Source organism: Barbus barbus (assembly GCF_936440315.1).
Source record: "Barbus barbus genome assembly, chromosome: 3".
Lineage (NCBI taxonomy): Eukaryota > Metazoa > Chordata > Actinopteri > Cypriniformes > Cyprinidae > Barbus > Barbus barbus.
This window is the reverse complement of record NC_136731.1, coordinates 27170734-27192449: the sequence shown is the minus strand read 5'-3', so window position 1 is coordinate 27192449 and position 21716 is coordinate 27170734. Positions and strand designations below refer to the sequence as shown.

At 37.2% G+C, this 21716-nt stretch overlaps 2 protein-coding genes across 2 annotated transcripts; both read right to left on the bottom strand.

Moving 5' to 3' along the window:
* Positions 1–241: 241 nt before the first annotated feature.
* Positions 242–7346, bottom strand: LOC306845752 (carbohydrate sulfotransferase 12-like). The gene is made up of 2 exons (XM_079378731.1): positions 7239–7346; positions 242–4893 (listed from the first exon to the last, which is right to left on the bottom strand). Exon 2 carries the CDS (start codon positions 4838–4840, stop codon positions 3530–3532), a length of 1311 nt encoding a protein of 436 aa, XP_079234857.1. The 5' UTR covers positions 4841–4893; positions 7239–7346; the 3' UTR covers positions 242–3529.
* Positions 7347–8608: 1262 nt separating this feature from the next.
* Positions 8609–21525, bottom strand: LOC306845102 (eukaryotic translation initiation factor 3 subunit B-like). The gene is made up of 19 exons (XM_079377679.1): positions 21293–21525; positions 20728–20920; positions 19993–20112; positions 19614–19671; positions 19374–19502; positions 19128–19285; positions 17977–18108; positions 13523–13589; positions 13395–13441; positions 12633–12843; positions 12477–12549; positions 12264–12386; positions 12098–12176; positions 11874–12012; positions 10947–11072; positions 10782–10859; positions 10563–10671; positions 9157–9269; positions 8609–9079 (listed from the first exon to the last, which is right to left on the bottom strand). Exons 1-18 carry the CDS (start codon positions 21393–21395, stop codon positions 9169–9171), a joined length of 2046 nt encoding a protein of 681 aa, XP_079233805.1. The 5' UTR covers positions 21396–21525; the 3' UTR covers positions 8609–9079; positions 9157–9168.
* Between the last annotated feature and the right edge of the window lie 191 nt (positions 21526–21716).

The window sequence follows — 21716 nt, the reverse complement described above, 5'->3', positions numbered from 1 at the left end:
GCGTCTAGCGGCGCAGTACGAGTGAAGTATCGACAGGGAACTTTTTTTTATCCTGATCTGAATTGAATTTCAGCATGCATCCCTAATCCATAATATACAATGACATAAACATACACATTTATATAAATGTGTGTTTAGAGTGAGGATGAATTTGAGCAGAGCTCTTTTACTGAATAAACATGGTCCTTTTAGACATGAACAGCATTTCCATAAAGCAAATATCAGAGCAGATATCAATTTTACAGTGTTTGCATCATGCATTGAACTTTATTGAACTTTTTAAATAATACCATAATAAATAAAAGAAGAGCTATGTACATTGCCCAAAGGGAAAAAAGCAAACCAAACCAAATGTCACGAACACACTTGCTAAGACCCGATTTAATGTAGCAAATGTTTCCATTTTATTCTCAGCATGATCTCCTGAAAATATTTCATGCAAGAAATTCCTATGACTGAAAAGTACGCCAGCTAAAAAAAAAAAAAAAAAAAAAAAAAAAAATTCTTATATTGGCATCAAAACAATTACTAAACAATATAACACCTTTCTTTGTACAACGTGGCACCAAATGTATACAAAACACATCCGCATCTTGAAACAGAAATCAACAGCATAGGCAACTGCACACATATCAGAACTTGTGGTTTATGAAATAGGAAAGTTTAAACTGATCTGACAAATCTCAACAGCACAGCCAGAATTGTGGCTACAAATCTCATCTTTTCTATGATGCAACACATAAGCACAACTACACTTTTTGTAAGTAGGAGCTTTGATTGTTTTAACTGCAAGTCAGAGACTCGATTACAAAAATATATTTTTTTAATGTAAACTTTTCTCCAAAGGCACTGCGACCTAATGAGCCCAACAGTGCGGTAATTCAGAATCGTGGATGTCCCGTTCCTTCTGGCCTGTCGCTTCTACAACAATCATGCTACACTTGTGCTCCACAGTATTATGGAGCGGCACAAAAACATGATGGAAAGTAAAAGAAACACTTTCTTGGTAAAGAAAATTCTTTAAAAAAAATAATCCTAATATATTTCTTTTGCACATGCCCATGTTCAACTCGCGACTAGATGAAGTGAAGTACTGCCAAGTATGGTGACCCATACTCAGAATACATGCTCTGCATTTAACCCATCCAACGTGCACAAACACAGCAGTGAACACACACACACACGGAGCAGCCCGGGCGATGGTTATATGCTGCGGCGCCCGGGGAGCAGCTGGGGTTCGGTGCCTTGCTCAAGGGCACCTCAGTCGTGGTGGAGAGAGTGCTGGTTCACTCCTACAATCCCTGCCGGCCCGAGACTCGAACCCGCAACTAAAGCAATTACACCAAATAACTCTTGATAAGTAAGAAATAAATACCCTGTGCCTGCAATTATATTCCTAACACTATCCAAACAAGGCCATTATTTTACCCTCTAAGCCGTAAGTTTGCTACAATATTCGTGAGTGATTCATATTTATGAAGGACTGCAAGGCACACATGCTAACATCTATAGCATGCTGCAGATCAGAGGGCTCATTCAGTCCCTGCTACACACTAACAGAATAAAAGGACCAAAATGATGAAAGGCAAGATTTGCTTGACAAGAACAGGCCATAATATGAATACTCCAGCCTCTATTACAAAGAAATATCTTTTAGATGTAATTTACTCCATTTACTTCCTTCACTGCAGAACACTGGCAATTTTGTGCAATAAAGGACCATGAACTACTTTTAAAGGCTGAAAAAGGTTTTTTTTTTAAATCCATGGAAACATAAAAACTGAGGTTTCTGTGTTTAAAAAACACGCCATCTTAAAGAAAAGAAAATAAACTGCTGTAAGAGCAGTGATCCCTTTATGATTTAAAAAAATAAATAAATAAAATAAAACTTTTGCTTGCATTTCAAAATATTATGTAACTTTTTTCCAAGGACAAAAGTGCCTTCACTTTTCACATTTAACTGTAAAAGGTTACAAAAATATTCTAAAATACTCTAATATGTGCACTTGCTAAATGTACAATACTTTTTTTTAAATGTCTTGTGATATTTTAGTTTGGTGGTTCTTTAGCTAAAACATACAACTATACAACTTAAAATTGAGGGAAAAGGGTCTCTTGCTGGGATTATCACATGCATCCACGTTATAAGAATAAAACTAGTGAGGTGATGAGTTTGTTTTTAAAACACTGTTGAGAATATAAAAAAAAAAATTGTGCAAGCTTCTTTGAGTAGGTAACCATCAAAATGTCTCTAACATTGTACATGAGGTCCATACAAATAACAGTAACACATTTAATGGGATACTGAGAAATGGACTGAGGAAATATAACCTGTGTGCAAGGAATGTAAATTCACTACAGTATTACTTTCAATGCCCACAAGCTCCACAAAGACCTAAAGGCTCTTTCACATGACTCACATGACTCAACATTACTCTCAGGACAGAGTAAATATTAACGCAACACCAAAATTAAGTTTGGTGCACCATTTATCACTGATCTATTCAATGTGCCAGTGACACAGTCAGCAATGCATTTCATGCTTTTTCCATGACATATTGGTCATTTTTACTTACAGCATGTTTTTAGCCAATTACCTGAGCTGTAAGATCATGGCAATGCCGATTGGCTGAGTGCATCAAACCCTTCTCTAGTGACTATCATGAGCTGTGAGGAAAAAGGCAGCAGCTCAGGGAAAAAATCCAAATAGGCATGTCCATATTATGCTTTTAAGAGCACTCAAAATCTAAAAAAAAAAAAAAAAAGCTCTGCTAAAACATCCACTAGAATATGTGCGATTCACAAATACTTTTGTATGTATGTGACATGTGGAAGAAAAACATAGATATAGCCACAAAGTAAAAAAAAGTTGTTCCCTCAACTTATTAATTTGTGGCCATGTTGTACTCATTTGTTCCCTCATTTCATTTAAATCACGGCCATGGTGTACAAATTAATTCACTTGTTTTATTTATTAATTGTGGCTACTTTGTATTAAATTATTTGCTCATTTTAATTTAGCTAAATCATGGTCATGTTACATGAATTTGTTCCTCATTTTAATTTAGCTAAATCATGGCCATGTATTAATTTGTTCACTTGTTTTAATTTAATTGTGGCTAACTAATACATTCCCTCTATTTTAATTTAGTTCAATTGTGGCCACAATTCAACAAGGGAACAAATTAGCATACCATGGCCACAATTTAACTAAAATGAGGAAACAAATTATGTTGTGGAGACAAATTCTTCATTTTTTTCTACTGAAGTTATGTGTGGGCGCCATACTTTTAGCTGTCAATGGAGAAAGATGCTTATTGGAAGCAGATGATTCAATCACGGTATCTACATACTGGACTAACTAGCCAAACATTGATCCTCTGGATGACAGTCATGTGAAAGGGCCTTTATAAACAGCATCATGTGAAAGAGCCGCACATTAAGAACCAAGCAGCAGGAACTCCTATTGCCCTGTTTATTGTGCTGTGAAAATCTTGTCAGCATCTCAGTAAAGTTGGCGATCAGCGTATCACTCGTGTAACAGCTTCTCTGGTTTGGAATATCCAAACAGTTTAAAGTCGGCTTCATACAGCCTGTACAGCTCTTTTCTGGACTCCAACGATATGTTGGTGAACCAGTCCTGCTCCCAACTGCTGACCGTTCGGTTGCGATGACTTAGCGGGAACTCGACGACATTGTCAACGCGGAGAATACGCAACAAATGCTCAGCGTCCTCATCCAAGGTCTCCAGCTTCCCCACAAAATCATAATTTATCTGGCAGGGATGGCACAGACGGTAAATTTGTCTCCAGTGCTCATTGAAAGGCATTTCTTTCTCAGTGTTAGGATCCAATAAATACTGAACAAAATTCGAGAAAGATGGTCGAATCCCAGCAGCGAAAGCATCCACGACCGATGCCGGTGGATCCGTGTAATTGCTGTATTTTCTCAACATGGTGACCGCGAATCTTTTGTAGAAGTTCTCGTTCTCTTGTTCGAATTTGTTGCGATAGGCAGAGATCAGTCGCACGAAAGGATCCCTGACAAACAAAAACTTGGTGTATTTCTTAAGCTTGATTTTCATGAGGTGCCGTGAGAACTTTCCATAGCGTTTCCAGAACTTGTTGAAGGTGAAGTGCAGACTACTGTTATGGATGAGCTCCTGAGGAACATCTAGAGGGTCTTGGTAGGGCACGCCGTCCAATAACAGGCTCTCACTCAGCACGATCATGATGCGCTTCCAGTTTGTGCAGGCCACTTTGGGAACGTAGCAGTAAATAATCCCATGCCTGTCGTCCACGATGAGGTGATCCAACTCTTTATTGGGTATGTCGTCAAAAGTCCTGTTCTTTCCGGGGAAGTCAAAGTAGCTTTTGTTACTGCACACATCTTGGATCAGCTGCTTTCTACTCTCCTGCCTTTGTTTTTTCTCAGGGTCAATTGGCGTCAGATGGATCTTCCACTCTCGTCTTGGGACAAATTTCTCCTCCAATTTCTCAGAGGACTGATTGTGAGGGTCTCCGGGGGGCGGTTCTCCTCTCACCTGTTCCGTGGGGTCTGCGGTTCCCTCTAAAAACTGGTTGACAAAAGCATCAATGTCCATCAAAAACGAGCCCTCTTTGTCTTCCTCTACTTTCTTTTCAGGGTCACGACGGCTCTGCGGAGAGAGGCGCGACGGATGGGGCCCAGAGATAGTTGTGTGCAGGTAAAAATTTGAGGCCCCCACATCATCCCAATATATGATTATAAGAAGGATCATGAAGACGGCGCCCACAATCATAAAAATGCGGAACAGTCTCGACTTTCCCATTTTGGTGGATTTTGACTGAGAAAGTGCCATTCTCACCTCAACTCCATTACACAATCGACAGCCCAGACTGCATTCATCATAGTCTGAAGTAGAAAAAATCAGAAAAGGGGAAGTCAAGAGTATGTCAGTGTTTTGTAATATTGTGGTTCTCTTTAGGCAATAAAAAGTAACATTTCCTATTCTCTTTATATGACACAGCATCTATGTTTCTTTATAATTGGTTAATCGTGATTGAGCAGTCAAATGTTGTTGTATAATGAGAGCAAATCTATATATTTCATTGCTCACTATAACAACGGTGCTATTTTAATGTCATGATACACTGTAGAGACATGTTAGCTTGCTAACAGCTGGAATACACTACACAACTTTTGCCCTCATTTACAGTCTGAAGTCAACTCTAGTTGCTTCAAGTCAGAGTCAGTCAGCAGATTTTGGGCAGTCAAGAGTTGACAGGCTTCACAGAAAACTGCTTAGTCTATGATGGGCACAGACACAAATTTGTTAGTTTCAGGCTTTGATTCTATCCAGTCGTTGGAGATCTAACATGCCTGATATTTTTGAGCACGTATTGTTTTCATTTGTTTTGTATTTTCTAGCAATGAGGTGCATGTTTCTGTGTGAGTTTGTTGTGTTCATACCAATTTGAAAGTCTGGTAGTGTGTGATTCTCAGTTGTGAAGTAAATCCCAGCTTTTCTCTTTAACAATTTATAGCCTTGGTAAATGTATGATGCCAAGTGTTTTAAAATCTGTTCAGATTTTAAAAAATGTGTACTCAGAGCTGGGTAGTAACTGATTACATCAGATTACAAAAATTAAGTACTTGTAATTAGACTATATTACATTTTAAATTTCTCATTATCAGACTACAGTTACTTTTTATTGATTACATGATCATATATTATTCACACAATAGCAATAAATGATTCATAACTCTAATTCTTGTTTTTTTCATCATGCATGCCATGTTTGGGAAACCTTGACATAATGTAATGTTGTTAATAGCAACGAATGGAATGTTTTCTTTCTCTTTGTATTTTTATATCAGTGGAACAAGATTATCCTATTTAAATCAATGTAATAAAAGAGCCAGGTCTGAAGTAATCTAAAAGTAATCAAAAGGTAGTCCAATTATATTACCAAAAATGTATAATGTAAATGATTAAATTTTTGTCATGTAATTTGGAATCAGTAACAGACTACAGTTTGTCAGTAATCTGCCCAGCTCTGTGTGTACTGTATTTCAGCCTCAAAGTAACATTTACCAATAAATAATATAGGCCTAATTAACATTGCATTACAGTGTAATATGCAGTATTTGCTTCACATGTCAGATATGTTCTTCTTGGAAGCTTTAAGCTTCATTCATGTCTATTTTTTTGGCAAATATATCCGTCAGCTGGCTATTATCACAAAATAAATCCCTTCAGGGTTTGTTTGACCATAATAACCAGCTGACTGTACATTATCCATAACTCAAAGGGTGTTTTAGTTCAAACTGATTTATTTAGTAAGTAATGCAATGCAACCCCTGACAAGGGTTATTTTGCCACAAGGGATCTCATATTACCCTAAAGGCGTTTACAGGCTACTTACCAAGTAATTCACAGACATAATAATTAATATTATAGCCTACTTGCAGAAAACGCAGAGACGGAATTGGAACACCCCTAACTTACAGAGCAAACACAGTCATTTTCCACATATATCCGTGTATTGTTGTAACAGAAACGTTATATTCGCCTGGAAAATCTGTCGTGTTTCAAAGCAAGCGCACAGCTATTTCGTTAATGTATTATATCGTCACAGCACAACACTCTTGATGTTGGCTACAAACAAACAAAATATGCGTGCGTGCGTAGAAGCGTAGCGTAATAACGACTCAAAAAGTGTTTACGAGCTGACAACACGTGCGTATTTCCCACTTATGATCTTTATATATTTAAATTCGGCTCAGTTATTATTCCGAAAACTCAAAATGCACTAAACAGCTACACATTTGACATGCACGCGTGCTCATTGCAAAGTCAAAAGCGACCCTCACATTCAGCTGGACACAATGCAGCTCTTTGACACCATCTCTGACTGTGGGAGGAAGCTGCAAACGCTCGAGCTTATCCGCGGAAACTCCTCCTAAACCATTCATCTATACATACTTTCTACTATACTGCAGATTTCGCTTAAATCGGGTGATGGTGTGTCGATTGTTTTTTCATTGACCAAATGAAGATATGAAGTCAAATCTAGAGCGAGTGCAAAGACGTGCCTAAGCACTTTTTGTTCCGCGGGAAGTCATGAAGCTACTCGTGCCTGGGATTGCGTCCGTGATTCGCGCACACGGAATTAAAACAATGCTATGTTTAGTGTGATAGGATCGAAATGACTGTGTAACGTGTCTAAACATGGCTGTAACGAGCACGGTCTCACCTCATCGCAGCAGAGTGAATTTCTCGGCAGGCAGACGGCGTCAGCTGAGGAGGGATGTGCGCGAGGGGTGTTGACACAGCAGCGCTTTAATGCTCCGCGCGCGCAGATGTCGCGAGATTTCCAAGTGTGCGCAAGACTCGTACAGCGATGAATAGGAGTTCAGTCAGCACAGACTCTCGCGCTTTATTTTTTATAAAACTTTATAGAGTACATGCTCTGCCAGACCTCCAATAAGCTTACTAAAATGTACATTTTAAATAGGAAAAAGACCACATACTGAAAGGTGTCACAAAATAACGAGAATCACTAAAATGCCATAATAGTGTCAAAATGCAACAGATGGAATCGATACCACAATAAAACTTCCAGAATCATCAAAAGGAAATTCAAATGGAATGTTCTGTTGTTATTGACATATGCAACAATATGTTAATTAGAACACACACATCAAATAGAGCTCATGGGACCATTTAAATCAAAAGTGAAGGAATTTGAATTCTATATTAGACCAGTGGTTCTAAAATATGGGACCAGGATCCATTAGGGGGCCTCATAAATCTCCCGGGGGGTTGAGTACAAAAACCAAGATGCAAGCTGACATATTAACTCCCTCAACAAGAGTTAATATGCCAATACGAGTTTGTTTTTCGCATTGTATGTGTCCAACTCAAATTTCCTTCGGGACAATAAAGTTTATCTTATCTTAACAACTAACAATTGTTGCTATTTTCCGATATGAAAAAGTATGAAAATTAATCAAATCTTTTAATCAAGTCTTTTCCACAATGAACCATTTTCTATAGTTATGCCTAGCTCTAAAATATTTTATGAACTAGAACGGGTGTGGGTGTGTGTGTGTGTGTGGGGTGGGGGGGGGGGGGGGGGGGGGCATTTAAACAGGGAAGACATTTAACTCTGCACAAAAATATGAAATATATGAAAACATTGCAATCATTTCTTCACTCAAATTATGCCCTTTAATTATTTGGGGATAAAATGTACTTATTCTTATTATAAGTAAAAATTATAAACTTGTTCAAGAGGATAAAATGCTAAATATATTTAAATGTAATTGACATGCTAGTGATCAATAAAGAGACCAATAAGGAATCCATTAAAAAAGGTACAAAAGTTCAAAGACAACCTGAACATCACATACTACTAAAATTATCACCATCTACATTTACTTCAGTTTTTCCCAAAATCCCTGATATTTTTACTGAACAAAAACTTTATATTCCAGTCCAAAATACACTGATCTTTATCAGCCAAAGTTAGCATTAGGCATCGCTAAGAGTTATGCACAAAAGTTTTGCAACCATATGCATCATGTTCTTTCGCTTGTTCAACGAGAGAAAACCAACAAACGCTTGAGTTTCAGTTCAACTTTATTCCCTTGCTGTGCATTTAATATCAGGTAATCTGAATGGAGGAGGATACAGACCACTGTAGTGCCATTTTTGCACACTAGAGTACATGTTTGCCTTTTGGAAAATCTTAGGAAACAAAATGTTTTCCTTCTGTGAGATGATGTAAAAACTGTTTTTGGCATATTGTGCCATGGTAACACCCTTGATGAGGTAGATCAACCAAAAGCAAGAACAAGAACGCGTTACGATCAGATCCACCAAGAGCAGGCCTGAATGACGTTGGCAGGGTGGCTTCTCCCAGAGCTGGATGATTTTGTTAAAAAGCAGCAGTCAACAGTGGCACAAAATTCTCCTTCCGCAGCGACCAGTATTAAAAGGCACTTGGACTGATGATAACAAGGAAAACTCTGATAGGGGATCCCTCAATTTTTCTCCAATGCTAGTCCACACTCCTCCACTAAAAAACGGATACTGAAAATAATGAAAGAAAATAATTGCCAAGGTATTTCAAATAGCATATCAGAGTCATATTGCTGCACACACAGTACCTGCTGTTGGAATTACAGATCTCCAATGGGAATAATTTCTTCATTGATGAAAAACTCAATGGTCTCTTCCTCCCAGTCATCGACATTGCTGTCTAGCTCATCAGTGTCCACACCTAGAAAAGATCAACCTCTAGTTTAGGGCTGCCACAATTACATTTTTGTTGACAATTAAAGGTGGGGTACGTATTTTTTCAAAAACTGAGTCAGGCCCAATACTAAAACAAACTTGTAGCCAATCAGCAGTAAGGGGCGTGTCTACTCATGATATGGAGGACAGAGCGCTCAGTGCACATTAGCCGAGCGACGACAGAAAGATAGAGATGGCGATAAAAAAAAAAACACTGATTACAATGAGTTCTATAGTATTTTGTCACGGCACGCCGCTCGCATCCAGTGTAGACACGGTGTTACGATAAGGCAAGAAGTGGGACCCATGTAAATATCGGATCAGCTTTCCAGCACTGGAGACAACTCAAGGAGCGGGAAGGCCTGCGATTGGACATGAGGTTGCTTTGTTTCTTCAAGATAGGTGAGTAACACTGCTTTTGCTTTGTTTCACAGAACTAATCGTTGCCTTACATGTGTGTGGGGCAGAGCTATCAAAATAGGGGTGAGACCCTTTTGGGGGAGGGGCGTTTGTTTTGGTGATTTCAAATGTCAACATTGGCTACCAGAAATCACTTACTCCACCTTTAACTAATTGTGATTCATTCAGTTGTGCTAACTGTGTTATTATTATACGGTCATATTAAGTTCAAACAATGTACAGTTTAATTTGGATTTTATAAACCAAAAGCACACAGGAAAAGCCATGAATAAACCATACAAATGTTTGTCATATACCTTTGGTTATAAACAATTACACTGTCTGTTATCATTCACCAATTTATCTTAATTATCTGGCTGTTCAATTTCCATTTTTATTTAGTTTACTATTAAAATGTTGCCACAAGTGAAACATTTTAAAAAGTTTCAAAACTGCTGGAACTGAATTTCACACAAAAGTTTTTTTTTTTTTTGCAGTACACAGAATAAATAATATATAAAATATATATTTTTTATTCACAATTTCCACCTCAAAATATTTTTAAGCTTGGCATAAGACTATTAATTTACAGATATAGAAATGGTTGAGGTCCCCTTAGAAGTTTTGCTAAAGCCCTCCGGTTATTTATAGTATTCAGTATTTGGAGAATAAAAGTTTTTTATTTGACTGGCAATGTGATTGCATAACTTAAATATTAAACATCGCAGTCGTTTCAAAAAATTGTGGTTGGATCAATAAATGCAACAGGTCTATTCTAGAGAAAGGCACTGAAACTCTGCTTGCTAAGCAGCCTAAGAGATGTCACTGATGGTCAATAAAACTCCATGTTAAACAGAGCTGCCCTCTCTGCATTAGTTACCTCCTCTGAGTTCAAGGCGGAGAGGTCTCTGCTCGTTGTACATGGCTGTGGCTCTCTCACGGTACTTGTGATAATCCTCCATCATGGAACGTCTCTTGTCCACCAGTTCCTGTGAAGCACAAGGCACTCATTTGAATTTGAGTACTGACCTTGGATTCACATCTGAATGCTGTATGCATCCTTGGGGAAAAAAACAACAACAACAGATCAATTTCATACCTTTGATGCCTTGGACTGACTGAGACGATCTTTCTGTTCGAAGATCTTGGAGTATTTCTTCAAATCCTTCTTAATGAGCTGGGGATTTCAAAATGTAAAGCGGGATTAGAGTTGACTCTGCTTGACAGAGAAATGCGAGTGACCCTGCATCTGACCCCTTCTCACCTTTATTTGCTCTTGAGTCAGGAGAGAGGGCGGACGGGGCCTCCACAGCAGCTGGCAGAAACGCTCTTTGTTGTTCTTCTGCAGTAGACGGCCCTGGAATGTCCACAGCCAAAAGGCGTTGTCCACCTAAATTAAGAAAGAAAAAACAAACTATTCATACAAAGGCATCTGATATGCATTTTCAATCCACTTAAAAGAATAAATCACAAACACCTCCCTATACCATATTTACTGACTGAAATCCAATACTTGTTTCTTACTTATTTTGGGGTGCTAATTCCCAAAAGTGTCTATTTTGCTATAGCACATCACACTTTCTCACAAAATGTGATGTTTCGTAGCATTTTTGCTTTCTATTATGGTAATAGTTAAGGTTATTGTCCTCCTAATTAAGATGTAACCATCTTGCAATATCCCTTAAATCAGCACAAAACCTGATTCCCATATTCCTTTGAGCTGATTTTCCCATGAATAATTCTGAAGACCTTATTTTATGTCTAGTAAAATGTAGGTTAAACAGAATTTGACAGAAGAAAAAGCAAACATGACCCAGATGTTTTCTGTTACATCTGTGGGTGTTTAACCATTTTAACACATTGGGACAGAAAAAAAGCTGATTTTTGTTTTTATATAAACTTTTATGTAAAAAGAAGCGTTTTAACATCACCTTCTTACAGGTTGTAAGGTTCTTTAATGATTCATTCTGAATACGTATTTGTGTCCACAAAAACGTTTGAAATTCTTAATACTTATTTTGTGAGAAAAAAAGCTTTTATTATTGATTGTGTTTATTGACATTTAACTCAGCATCAAAAATATACATTTTTTTTAGAACAAAATTCTTATTGACCTCAAATTTTTAAACGATTTAGTGCAACTAAATAAATATAATGCACATATTATTTGCAATTGAACCCGATAAATCACCTTGTGGCTCCACCAGGAGACAGATGTCACAACATATCGTCCGGTGGGGTCCCATTCTACGTCTGAGGCCATGTAATGCTCTGCGATGTTCATCATGGTGCAGTCTGATGTGTCCACAAAAGCAAGAGCTCCATTCATGCTACAGGATGAAGCAGAGAAAATTATACAAATGAACCACTCTAAAAGAAAGTACAAACTCAACATCACATTTAATGAGTACAGACCTCCTCAACCCAGCCAAGACCAAAAACTGCCCCTGTGGACTCCAGAAGATGCTGTTTGCCTGTTGCTTGTCAAACATTTCTGAAACAACACATATTTTAGTTAATTTTTAGATCATGTACATAAACAAATGGTCAAGAGTAATACATTCACAATGTGAACACTCACTTATTAAATCAATTTTGCCATTGTTTTTCACATGGTAGAATGATACATTGATTCTGGGAGCTTCACCATGTAGCACAGCAAATTTGCTGCCATTTGGTTCCCAAGCAAAGGCAATGATGCTCTCTGTAAGACAGGCAGAGAAATCAGAAGATATTAAAGATAGTAAGAAACAAGAAATAGCAATATAATGTCTCAAGATCCATCTCTTTTTACCTTTCATCTCCACCACATCCACAGGTACCTGCTTCTCTCTCATTCTGAAGATCTCAAAATTGGTGACAACGCCCTAAGGTAAAAAGAAATTGAGCAAATCCACGAAAAGACATTTAAATTTAGTCTCAAAGCACAATTTCAAAGCAGCTGTTATACCTGTGTTCCTTTGGGTGTCCTGTCAACCTTCACACAGAGATAGTCTCCGTTTTTCTGCCAGTGAAGCTTGCAGTCCACAACATTAAACAGGTTGCGGACTCTGATCTCGTTCCTGGATGGAAGCTGCATGAGTGTTACTCTTGCTGGGATGTCCTTATCCTCAGGAACCCAGAACGCAATGATATTATCCCCAGGTGACCAGGAGAAATCCCTGTGGACATAAAATTCATTTTACATTAAAACATATCTTCAAAAAATAAGAATAATTGTAATTAGAACTTTAGTTAATACATTTATTCAGCAAGGATGCATTAATTTAATCAAAAGTGACAGTACAGACTTTTATGATGTTACAAAAGATTTCTATTTTAAATAAATGCTGTTCTATTAAACTTTTTGTTCATCAAAGAATCCCGAAACAAATGTATCATGGTTACCACAAAAATATTAACATTGATAGTAACATGTTTCTTGATCAGCAAATCAGCATGCAAGAATGATTTCTGAAGGATCATGTGACACTGAAGACTGAAGTAATTATGCTGATAATTCAGCTTTGTATCACAGAAATAGTACATTTTAAAATTCATTAGAATATAAAACAGTTAATTAAAATTGTAATAACAGTTTCATGATATTGCTGTTTTGTGTGTTTATGACCAAATTAATGCAGCCTTGGCAAGCATAAGAAACCTATTTTAAAACATCCCAAGATTTTGAACCGTAGTGTATTTATGTTTTCAGTTGTTTTATTTTACTCACTTAATTCCATTAATCTTCAAACTCTTCTTGTCCAAAAGACCCATTGACTAGAAAAGAATGAAATTTGATTTGTTAAACAACTGAACTCTAAGGATTCTCAAACATTGTATCTGACACAGGACACTTACCGGTGTCTCATAGATGCTCAGCGTGTCCACCGTCATTCGGGCAAAGAACTTCCCATCTGGACTCCACCTGAACAGAACAGGAGTTTACATTGTTATATAAAATATTATATTATATATTATAGTTTGACTATTCTTTTCTCGTCGCTTCATAAAGTTCCGATTGAACCACTGATGGCAGATGGACTATTTTTGACCATGTCTTTCACATAGGGCTGCAACGATTAGTCGACATTATCGACAATGTCGACAAATATTTTTGTTGTCGAGTAGTCGTTTGATCTCATATGAACCAATTGAAAGAGCCTGCAATACTGTGGTTTGAAAAGTGTGGCGCTGTTCAGCCCTCCTGGATGCAATTCAAAAGAACACACACACACACAGCGCTTCATAGCAAATTCATCTGAACTTGAGCGGCGTTTGGATATGTAAATGTGAATATATATTGCGCTCTTTCCTCTCAGTAACGAAATAAACAAAAACTGACAGCAGTGTGAAAGCAGCAGTTAAAAATGCATCTGAGTTCAACGATGTGGATGTTCGCATGAGCTCTGCAGTTCAGTAACGTTACTCCAGTAAAGTCCGGTCACATCATGTTTATTTACATAGTACTTTATGCAATAGATAGCCTTAATTCAAGCGGCTTTACGGTATTAAACATGAAAAACCAGAGTCAGTGTCGCTTTCAGTTAGAATTACAACTTCTGTTAAATTTTCTGTTAAAGCAGCTCTCCAGTGTGGAACTAGCTAATGATCAAATATTTTTATTAGTGGGAAAAAATACATTTCATTGAAGTGACAGTTTGGTTTACAGAGATCAAAGCTTGATCTAGCTAAGGAATGTTTTGGTTATCATAACCCTATAAGGTATATTAAGACATTATGTTGTGAATAAAATAGTTCATCCAAAGCGTCTTATCACTTCCCTTTATTTTGTTTCTTATCTATATGACTTCCAAAAGGAGATGTTAGGCAGATTGATGTGTCATTCAGTTACTTTTTTATGTAGCTAATTAAATGGTGAGAGCGTGTCTCTGTTTGTCATCTCATTTTGTGTGCCAAATACATCTCTTTGTATAATGAATTGGTAACACTTTACAATAAGGTATCAATTATTAACATTAATGTATTAATTAACATGAATGAACAATGAACAATGCATTTATTACATTTAACTATTAATCTTTGTTAATGTTGGTTAATAAAAATACAGTTGTTCATTGTTCATGTTAGTTCACAGTGCCAGACCTGCCAACCTTTGAAATTTGTTTTTAGCTGAAAGGCATGAACACACACACATTTTTCTGTCACCGAGCACATAACTTTACACTACTTTGCCTATTCACCAGGCATTTAAGTTGGCAAACTAGCTTGAAAATTATGTAGTGTTAGGATAATGTTATTCATGTTAGATATTTACCAAAGGTCTCCACTCAGTCACATACGACAGCTGCACGATTCTGGATATGAATGTGTCTCGAATATCAATGCGATCACGTCGACTCCAGAGGATTAAGTTAACTCAACTCAATATTTTAACTTTCCACATCCACCCCAACCCGTTTACCTTAGTTGTAAGTACCGTGTGTACGGTCCTCTTTTAAGAAATCAGACGGCAGGAGTAAAAAAGGTACGAGACCGAGCGGGATTTTGTTTTGCTGTCTATTTGCAGTCTCTTTTTAATGATAGGTTACGCATTTGTCAATCATCCCACTTGCTAGATGGGGAATGAACCCCGCGCTCTGATTGGTCGAAGTGCTCTTTGCTGTTGCTTGATTGGTTTGTGCTGCACAAAGGCGTCAGCAGGTTTTTGCGTAGTTTAAAGTGTCAAATCGTACCTGCATACTTTGAGGTCAAAATGCGTACAGGTTGGCAGGTCTGCAGTGCATTTACCAATGTTAAAAATCAAAACTTGTGATTTTAACAGTGCATTAGTAAATGCTGAAATTTACATTAACTAAGATTAACAAATGCTGTAGAAGTATTGTTCATTCTTAGTTCATGTTAACTAATGAATCTTATTGTAAAGTGTTACCAATTAATTGTATAATAATTGTGATTACATAATATGCTTTTCTAAAGCTGAAGTGACCTTTATTTATGTTAGAACTAATTGCAAAAGCTGAATAGTCGGTCCAAGTCTACTGATTAATCAGTGAAATAATCAACGATTAGTCGATTAATGGCTCTAATAATCATTAGATTAATCGATTATCAAAATATTCATTTGTTGCAGCCCTACTTTCACACTTTTCTGGACCTCGACAGTGTAATTTACTTGGAAGTCAATGGGACAGTCACAAGCCTCCCGGTTTTCATCTAAAATATTTTAAATTGTGTATCCGAAGACGAACAAATCTTTTACGGGTTTGGAAAGGCATGGGGGTAAGTGATTAATGACAATTTTCATTTTGGGGAGGAGTACCCCTTTAAAATAATGTTTATAAAGCATATAAGTTGCTTAAACAATTAGAAACAAAACAGCATCATGTATGTATGCATAGTTCAATGCAAAGGACCGAAAAACAATTACAAATAGGGCTGCAACAAACGATTATTTTGATAATCGAATAATCTAATGATTACTAGAACTATTAATCAACTAATCGTTGATTAGTTCACTGACTAATCAGTAGACATTGATTATTCAACGTTTGTTAACCTTCGCCCCCATTGTGGGCCTCGCAGGTGAAAATAACCTACCTAAATTAAAATGGTAACAGTTCGTGACAAAGTGTGCTTACACAAACAAATTAGGTATCTTTGGAAAGAAGACACTCTGGGCTTTACTATCTGTCATCCAGAGTTGATAATGCTCAAAAAGATAAAAAGTTATAGGCACTGACGTGCCTTGAAAAATATTTTTCCACACTGAATGTTTTTTATTTCATATACAAATACATGAAATAAGTCCTGGAGCAATCCAGAAAAGTAATCGATCGAAAGCCACATATCTCATGAGTTCATATTTCAAATTTGAAGAAGATACCACGAAAAATGAGATTCCTGCAATATTTTTTCTGAAACTATTTATAGTCCTCCCACCCCCCCTGTTTGAGGAAAAATAACCACCAAATGGATTGCAGAATTATACAAGCTATTTTAGTCATTATACATGTTCCTGCATAGTTTTTCAATTATAAAATAATAGACAGATTTATTTGAGCACTAAAAAATAAAAAATAATTATTTGAGTAATAAAAAAGGAAAAAAAAAAATAGAAAAAAATGCTTTGTATATAGTATGTATACTGAAGTATTCTGATTGCCAGACATGAAGTGATATTGGCAGACATGGTCATACAGTCAGTAATCACACGCTGATGTGCTTCCATTCAAATGATAATCATACAGATGGGCCATATAATCAATAATAGCTGATCAATGAATCACAATGATAGCCGTCATAGAGTCGGTAATAAACACGCTGATGTCCGTCCATACATATTATAATCATGCAGATACGGCCACATTCCCCACACAATACACACACACACACTTAAAAAATGTAGAAGAAAAAAAAAAACAGTTTTTTTATGTAAAAAGCAGATCGCTAAGTTACAGATGACAGCGTCATAGCCTGCGTCAGAGCTGGCAGGAGGGAGCGCCAAATTCAAATAAACTATATTCCGCTTTTCTGAGACTTTTTTTTCCGTGGACGGTCTCAATCTGTTTGTAAAACTGTATGCTACAACATCGTGTTGTTTTTTTACCACCAAGACGCTGTTTTTGAGCGTAATTTATTCCATAACGGCCGCGAACAATAACTCTCTGAAGAAATGAAACTAAACAAAGGAATATTCATCCTTATTACAACGTTATTGTTTCGCTGGACTAAAAGTGCTCGCTGGGATGTTGTTCTGTGGACCCTTACCTCTCTAACTAAACTGGGATTTCAGCAGTGGACCCGTTTGTGGCTCGTTATTACAATGATAAAGGTACGTACGGCTTTTTTATTCTGCATGTTTTGATGTGTACTGCTTACACAAATGTAGCAAATACATTCCTTATAAGCTTTCCATCGAAAAACAGCGATCTGTCGTCGATGCTTGAGGCTTAGACCTTCAGAATGATATATAGTTTGTCAAGATTAACTTTGTCCCGTTTCATTTATTCTATTAGAAAACAATGACACATGCAAACAAAGAGCGTTCAGTGCGACGTCGCTCTGGTGAACGGTAACAGGTTAAAATAACAAACATATGACAGTAATCACTTCAGCTTTTTGAAAGTCATATTATGTAATTAAAATTATTAATGCAAATATATATATTTGGCACACAAAATAGATGACCGACAGAGAAACTCTCATTCACCATGTAATTAGCTATATGAAAAAGTAACTAAAGACATTTTATTTTTTATTATAAATTCGACGAATATTCGAAATGCAAAAAAAAATTTGACAACCCTAAAGGGAATGGTAAAACATGCCATGAAAATCAGCTCCACACTTACTTGAAAATTGGCCAGTGGGCAGAGCTTTCACAGTGGAAGCCTCTTTTCTTCTGTCCTGTGAGAACATCCCAGATGATGATCGCTTGTGGGTCGTCTTTAGTGTCCATAAGAGGGCTGAATGTGACAACATATCTGCAAAAACCAAATACATTAAAAATGTGTAACAGCATAAGAAAAAAAAAATTATAATCTAACTGTATAAAGTAGAGGTGTACACGAATACTCGAACAGTCGGTCTGTAATTATTATTTGAAAAATAAAAACTATTCAAATTTTACTGTGTTGATTTGCTGGCCGTAAATGCAGGGAATCCATGATAAATCCTAAGCAGTTATAACTAAATGCACTGGGTGGCGCTGTGGAGCGTGTTAACAAGTTGATAGTACAGTATTTGATCACAGAATGCTGTCATCTGCCTCGCGAAGTTTGGATTTACTTTGATCTAAATGATCTTACTAAATGATCTGACAAAATGTGATTACTTCTGGTCAAATTAATTAGTGAATCTGATTTATCATAATATCACCAACACAATGAGAAATCACATGAAATCCAAACACAGTCAACTGAGTAAAGACAGCTGTCCATCACTGCATTCACGACTGCAGGTAAGCGTAGCTGTACTCCGAGTGAGCCGAGAATAGAGTTTATCTGATAGCGAAATGATCTTGAGACATATATAAAGTTTCCTCGAGTGAGAGTGGTTTAACACAAAGCGCTAGGAAACTGTTAGCACACGTTATCAGCGCGAAGGAAAAAACTTTCACCGAGCAAGTGGATATGATCTATTATCTCTCAGAATTAACATGTGAAAATGTAAACAATAAATATACGGCTAATCATAAGCTTGTTCAGAAATCGTGACAAACTTGATAATTAAAAACAACATCTTGCTCATTAAACCTCATTTAAATAAACGAATATTATCCAAATATTCAAATGCAATATTTTTGGAAAATGCCCATCCCCTAACTAAAACAACTAAAATTAACGTAAAAACTTACACTTAATAAAAACTACACATTTTTTAAAAAATGGGACAAAAACACAAATTACTTTAAAATTAAAATAAAAACAGAAAATATTAACGTCCCTCCATGTTATATACAAGCAAAAAAAAATTGTTTTTTTAGTGACTTTCCATGACATACCTCTCACAGGGTGAGAAATCAATGAGCTGAACCCCCTGATGACTGAACCTCTGGATCTGCTTGAACTTCTCACCGCCCCAGAGAGCGATGCCTCTCTGATGGAATGTGGCCAGATAGGTGCCTTTTGGAGACCAGCGCACGTATGTTTCGGTCCAGCGCTACAAGCAAAATGTAACAAAAAGATAATGAATATAGTACGCATGGTCACATGGTTACTATATTTTAAAGAGGAATGGGTGAACTGACCGCTCTCTCCTCTATTTCAATAGGCTCCTTGACATCATTCGCAAATATGCCTGTTCTTTCACCAGAGTCATAGATTACGCTGTACTGATCACGACAGTCAGGATCCTCCATCCAGTGATGCAGATTCCCCTGAAATGAAAAGACCAAATGTCAAAGGAATAAACAAATTGAAAAGTATGTTACTGTATTGCAGGGTTGGATTACACACAATCAGAACAATTCTGAAGAATAAATACTCACAAAATCTTTAAAGGGCTGCTTCTCAGGTGTTTCCCACTCATCACAGATTGACATGTACCTACATAGATGAGACATTTTTTATAAAAGCCAAAGAATAATATATTGGTTGATATTTAACATTTTGTTAATTATGGCACTGGCTAAATTTTTCTCCTCTTTGGCCAATAAGCATCAGAAAAAGGGCTTTTATTTTGACAGCACCAGGACTTTTAAATAAATTTAATTGCAGTTCAATAATATGATATCATCTATATCAAGCCACCTTGCTTTCCAAAATATTGGAAACAGCAATCAACAAATGCATATCGGACGACCACTATTTTAGATGTAATCATTCGCAAATGCTGTCACAATAACAGCACAATTAAGGACAACATACTTGTCAAAGTCTGTGAACAGATTGACACGGAAAGTGTGCTGCTTGTCCAGCTTGTAGCCATCAGCATTCTTCACAGCTTCAAGAGCATGACTTGGTGCAGAATACTCCAGGAAAATGTACCTGTGAAGACAAAGCACATTAATTATAACTCAAAGAATAACATAGTGCTATCATGTTTTTCCATTTCATATTCATCAGTATTAACATACATAATATGTTACAAAAGCACTATTACCCAAGCATCAATTTCTAATATTCATATCCTTTTAAAATGGTAGGCCAAACAATGACCCAGGACCACAAAAGCAGTCTTAAGTCGCTGGGGTATATTTATAGCAATAGCCAAAAATACATTGTAAAGTAAAGATCATGTTCCATGAAGATATTTTGTAAATTTCCTACTGTAAATATAGCAAAGCTTAATTTTTGATCAGTAATATGCATTGCTAAGGACTTCATTTAGACAACTTTAAAGGTGATTTTCTCAATATTTAGTTATTTTTTTTTCACCCTCAGATTCCAGATTTTGAAATAGTTGCATCTCTGCCAAATATTGTCCTATTCTAACAAACCATACATCAATGTTAAGCTTATTTATTCAGATGATGTATAATCTAAATTTCGAAAAATTTACCCTTATGATCCAGGGTCTCACATCAATTATAAAACAAAAATATTGGTAAATTGTCAACGATGGTGCATCCCTACTTCCATAGCAAGCAAACCAAAACTCACCCCTTGGTCTTTCCATCTGCGTCCGGATAGAATTCATTGGTGATTTTGCCAAACTTTGAGAAGATCTTCTGGATGACGTTCTTGAGTTTCTCCAGACGATCTGGTCCGACCTGAGGGACATTATCCACCACAACGACCGAGTCGATGCCGTCCGTCTCCTGAGGTTTGTCACGGAGAACATCCCCCAGCAGCTCTGCGTGCAGAGAAACCAGCCACATCAGCATCTTAAACATGCTATGCTTATCCAGATGTTACAGCACTACACTTAACTGTGAATTCAAGAGCAAAGCAGCTGCTGACACAACGCAATAGCGCAGGCGTGACACGCGCGTCGTCTAGTTCGCTGCTTTTGTCCGCTAGCGCACATGCTCAGCTGAAAACAGTCGCGTTAACTGGAATAAAATGCGTTTAATCTAAGACAAAGCAGTTAAGCGGCATCATATGTTACCAAACAATAAATCCAAAAGGTGTTGGTGTTAGTCTCGGGCTCACATGTTGAGCTTTAGGGTCAAATGTGTGACTCGTAGCCCGTTAGCAGGCGGGCTAAAGCGCAGGCCTCTCTTACCCTCATCACTGATGTCATCCACGAAATCCTCCGGATCACTGAACGAAGGCTCTTCTCCATCTTCATATTCCACTTCTGCCTCCATATTTTCCGTATCTCGCATTTAGAGATCGATTCCTGTCGGTCTGGGCTTGTGAAAAGGCGGTGGTGAATTTCACTGCATTAATCCAGAGATTTTACTCACTCGGCCATGTGCAAAGCAGCCGGCGCCAACCACTGCGAGCGAGAGAAGGACCGTACCATGTGTGCGCAGAGCGGGTGAGGGCTCTTACAGAGCGTTTTAGCATTAATGTACAACACAACCTTAAGAGCAAGATGGGGTTTTCATTTAAAATAACAGCATATATCTTTATAATGGTATTCATGTGGTCCGAATGCGCTGAATCTGTCATTTTACTGAAAAATATGGAATGCTTGACCCCTT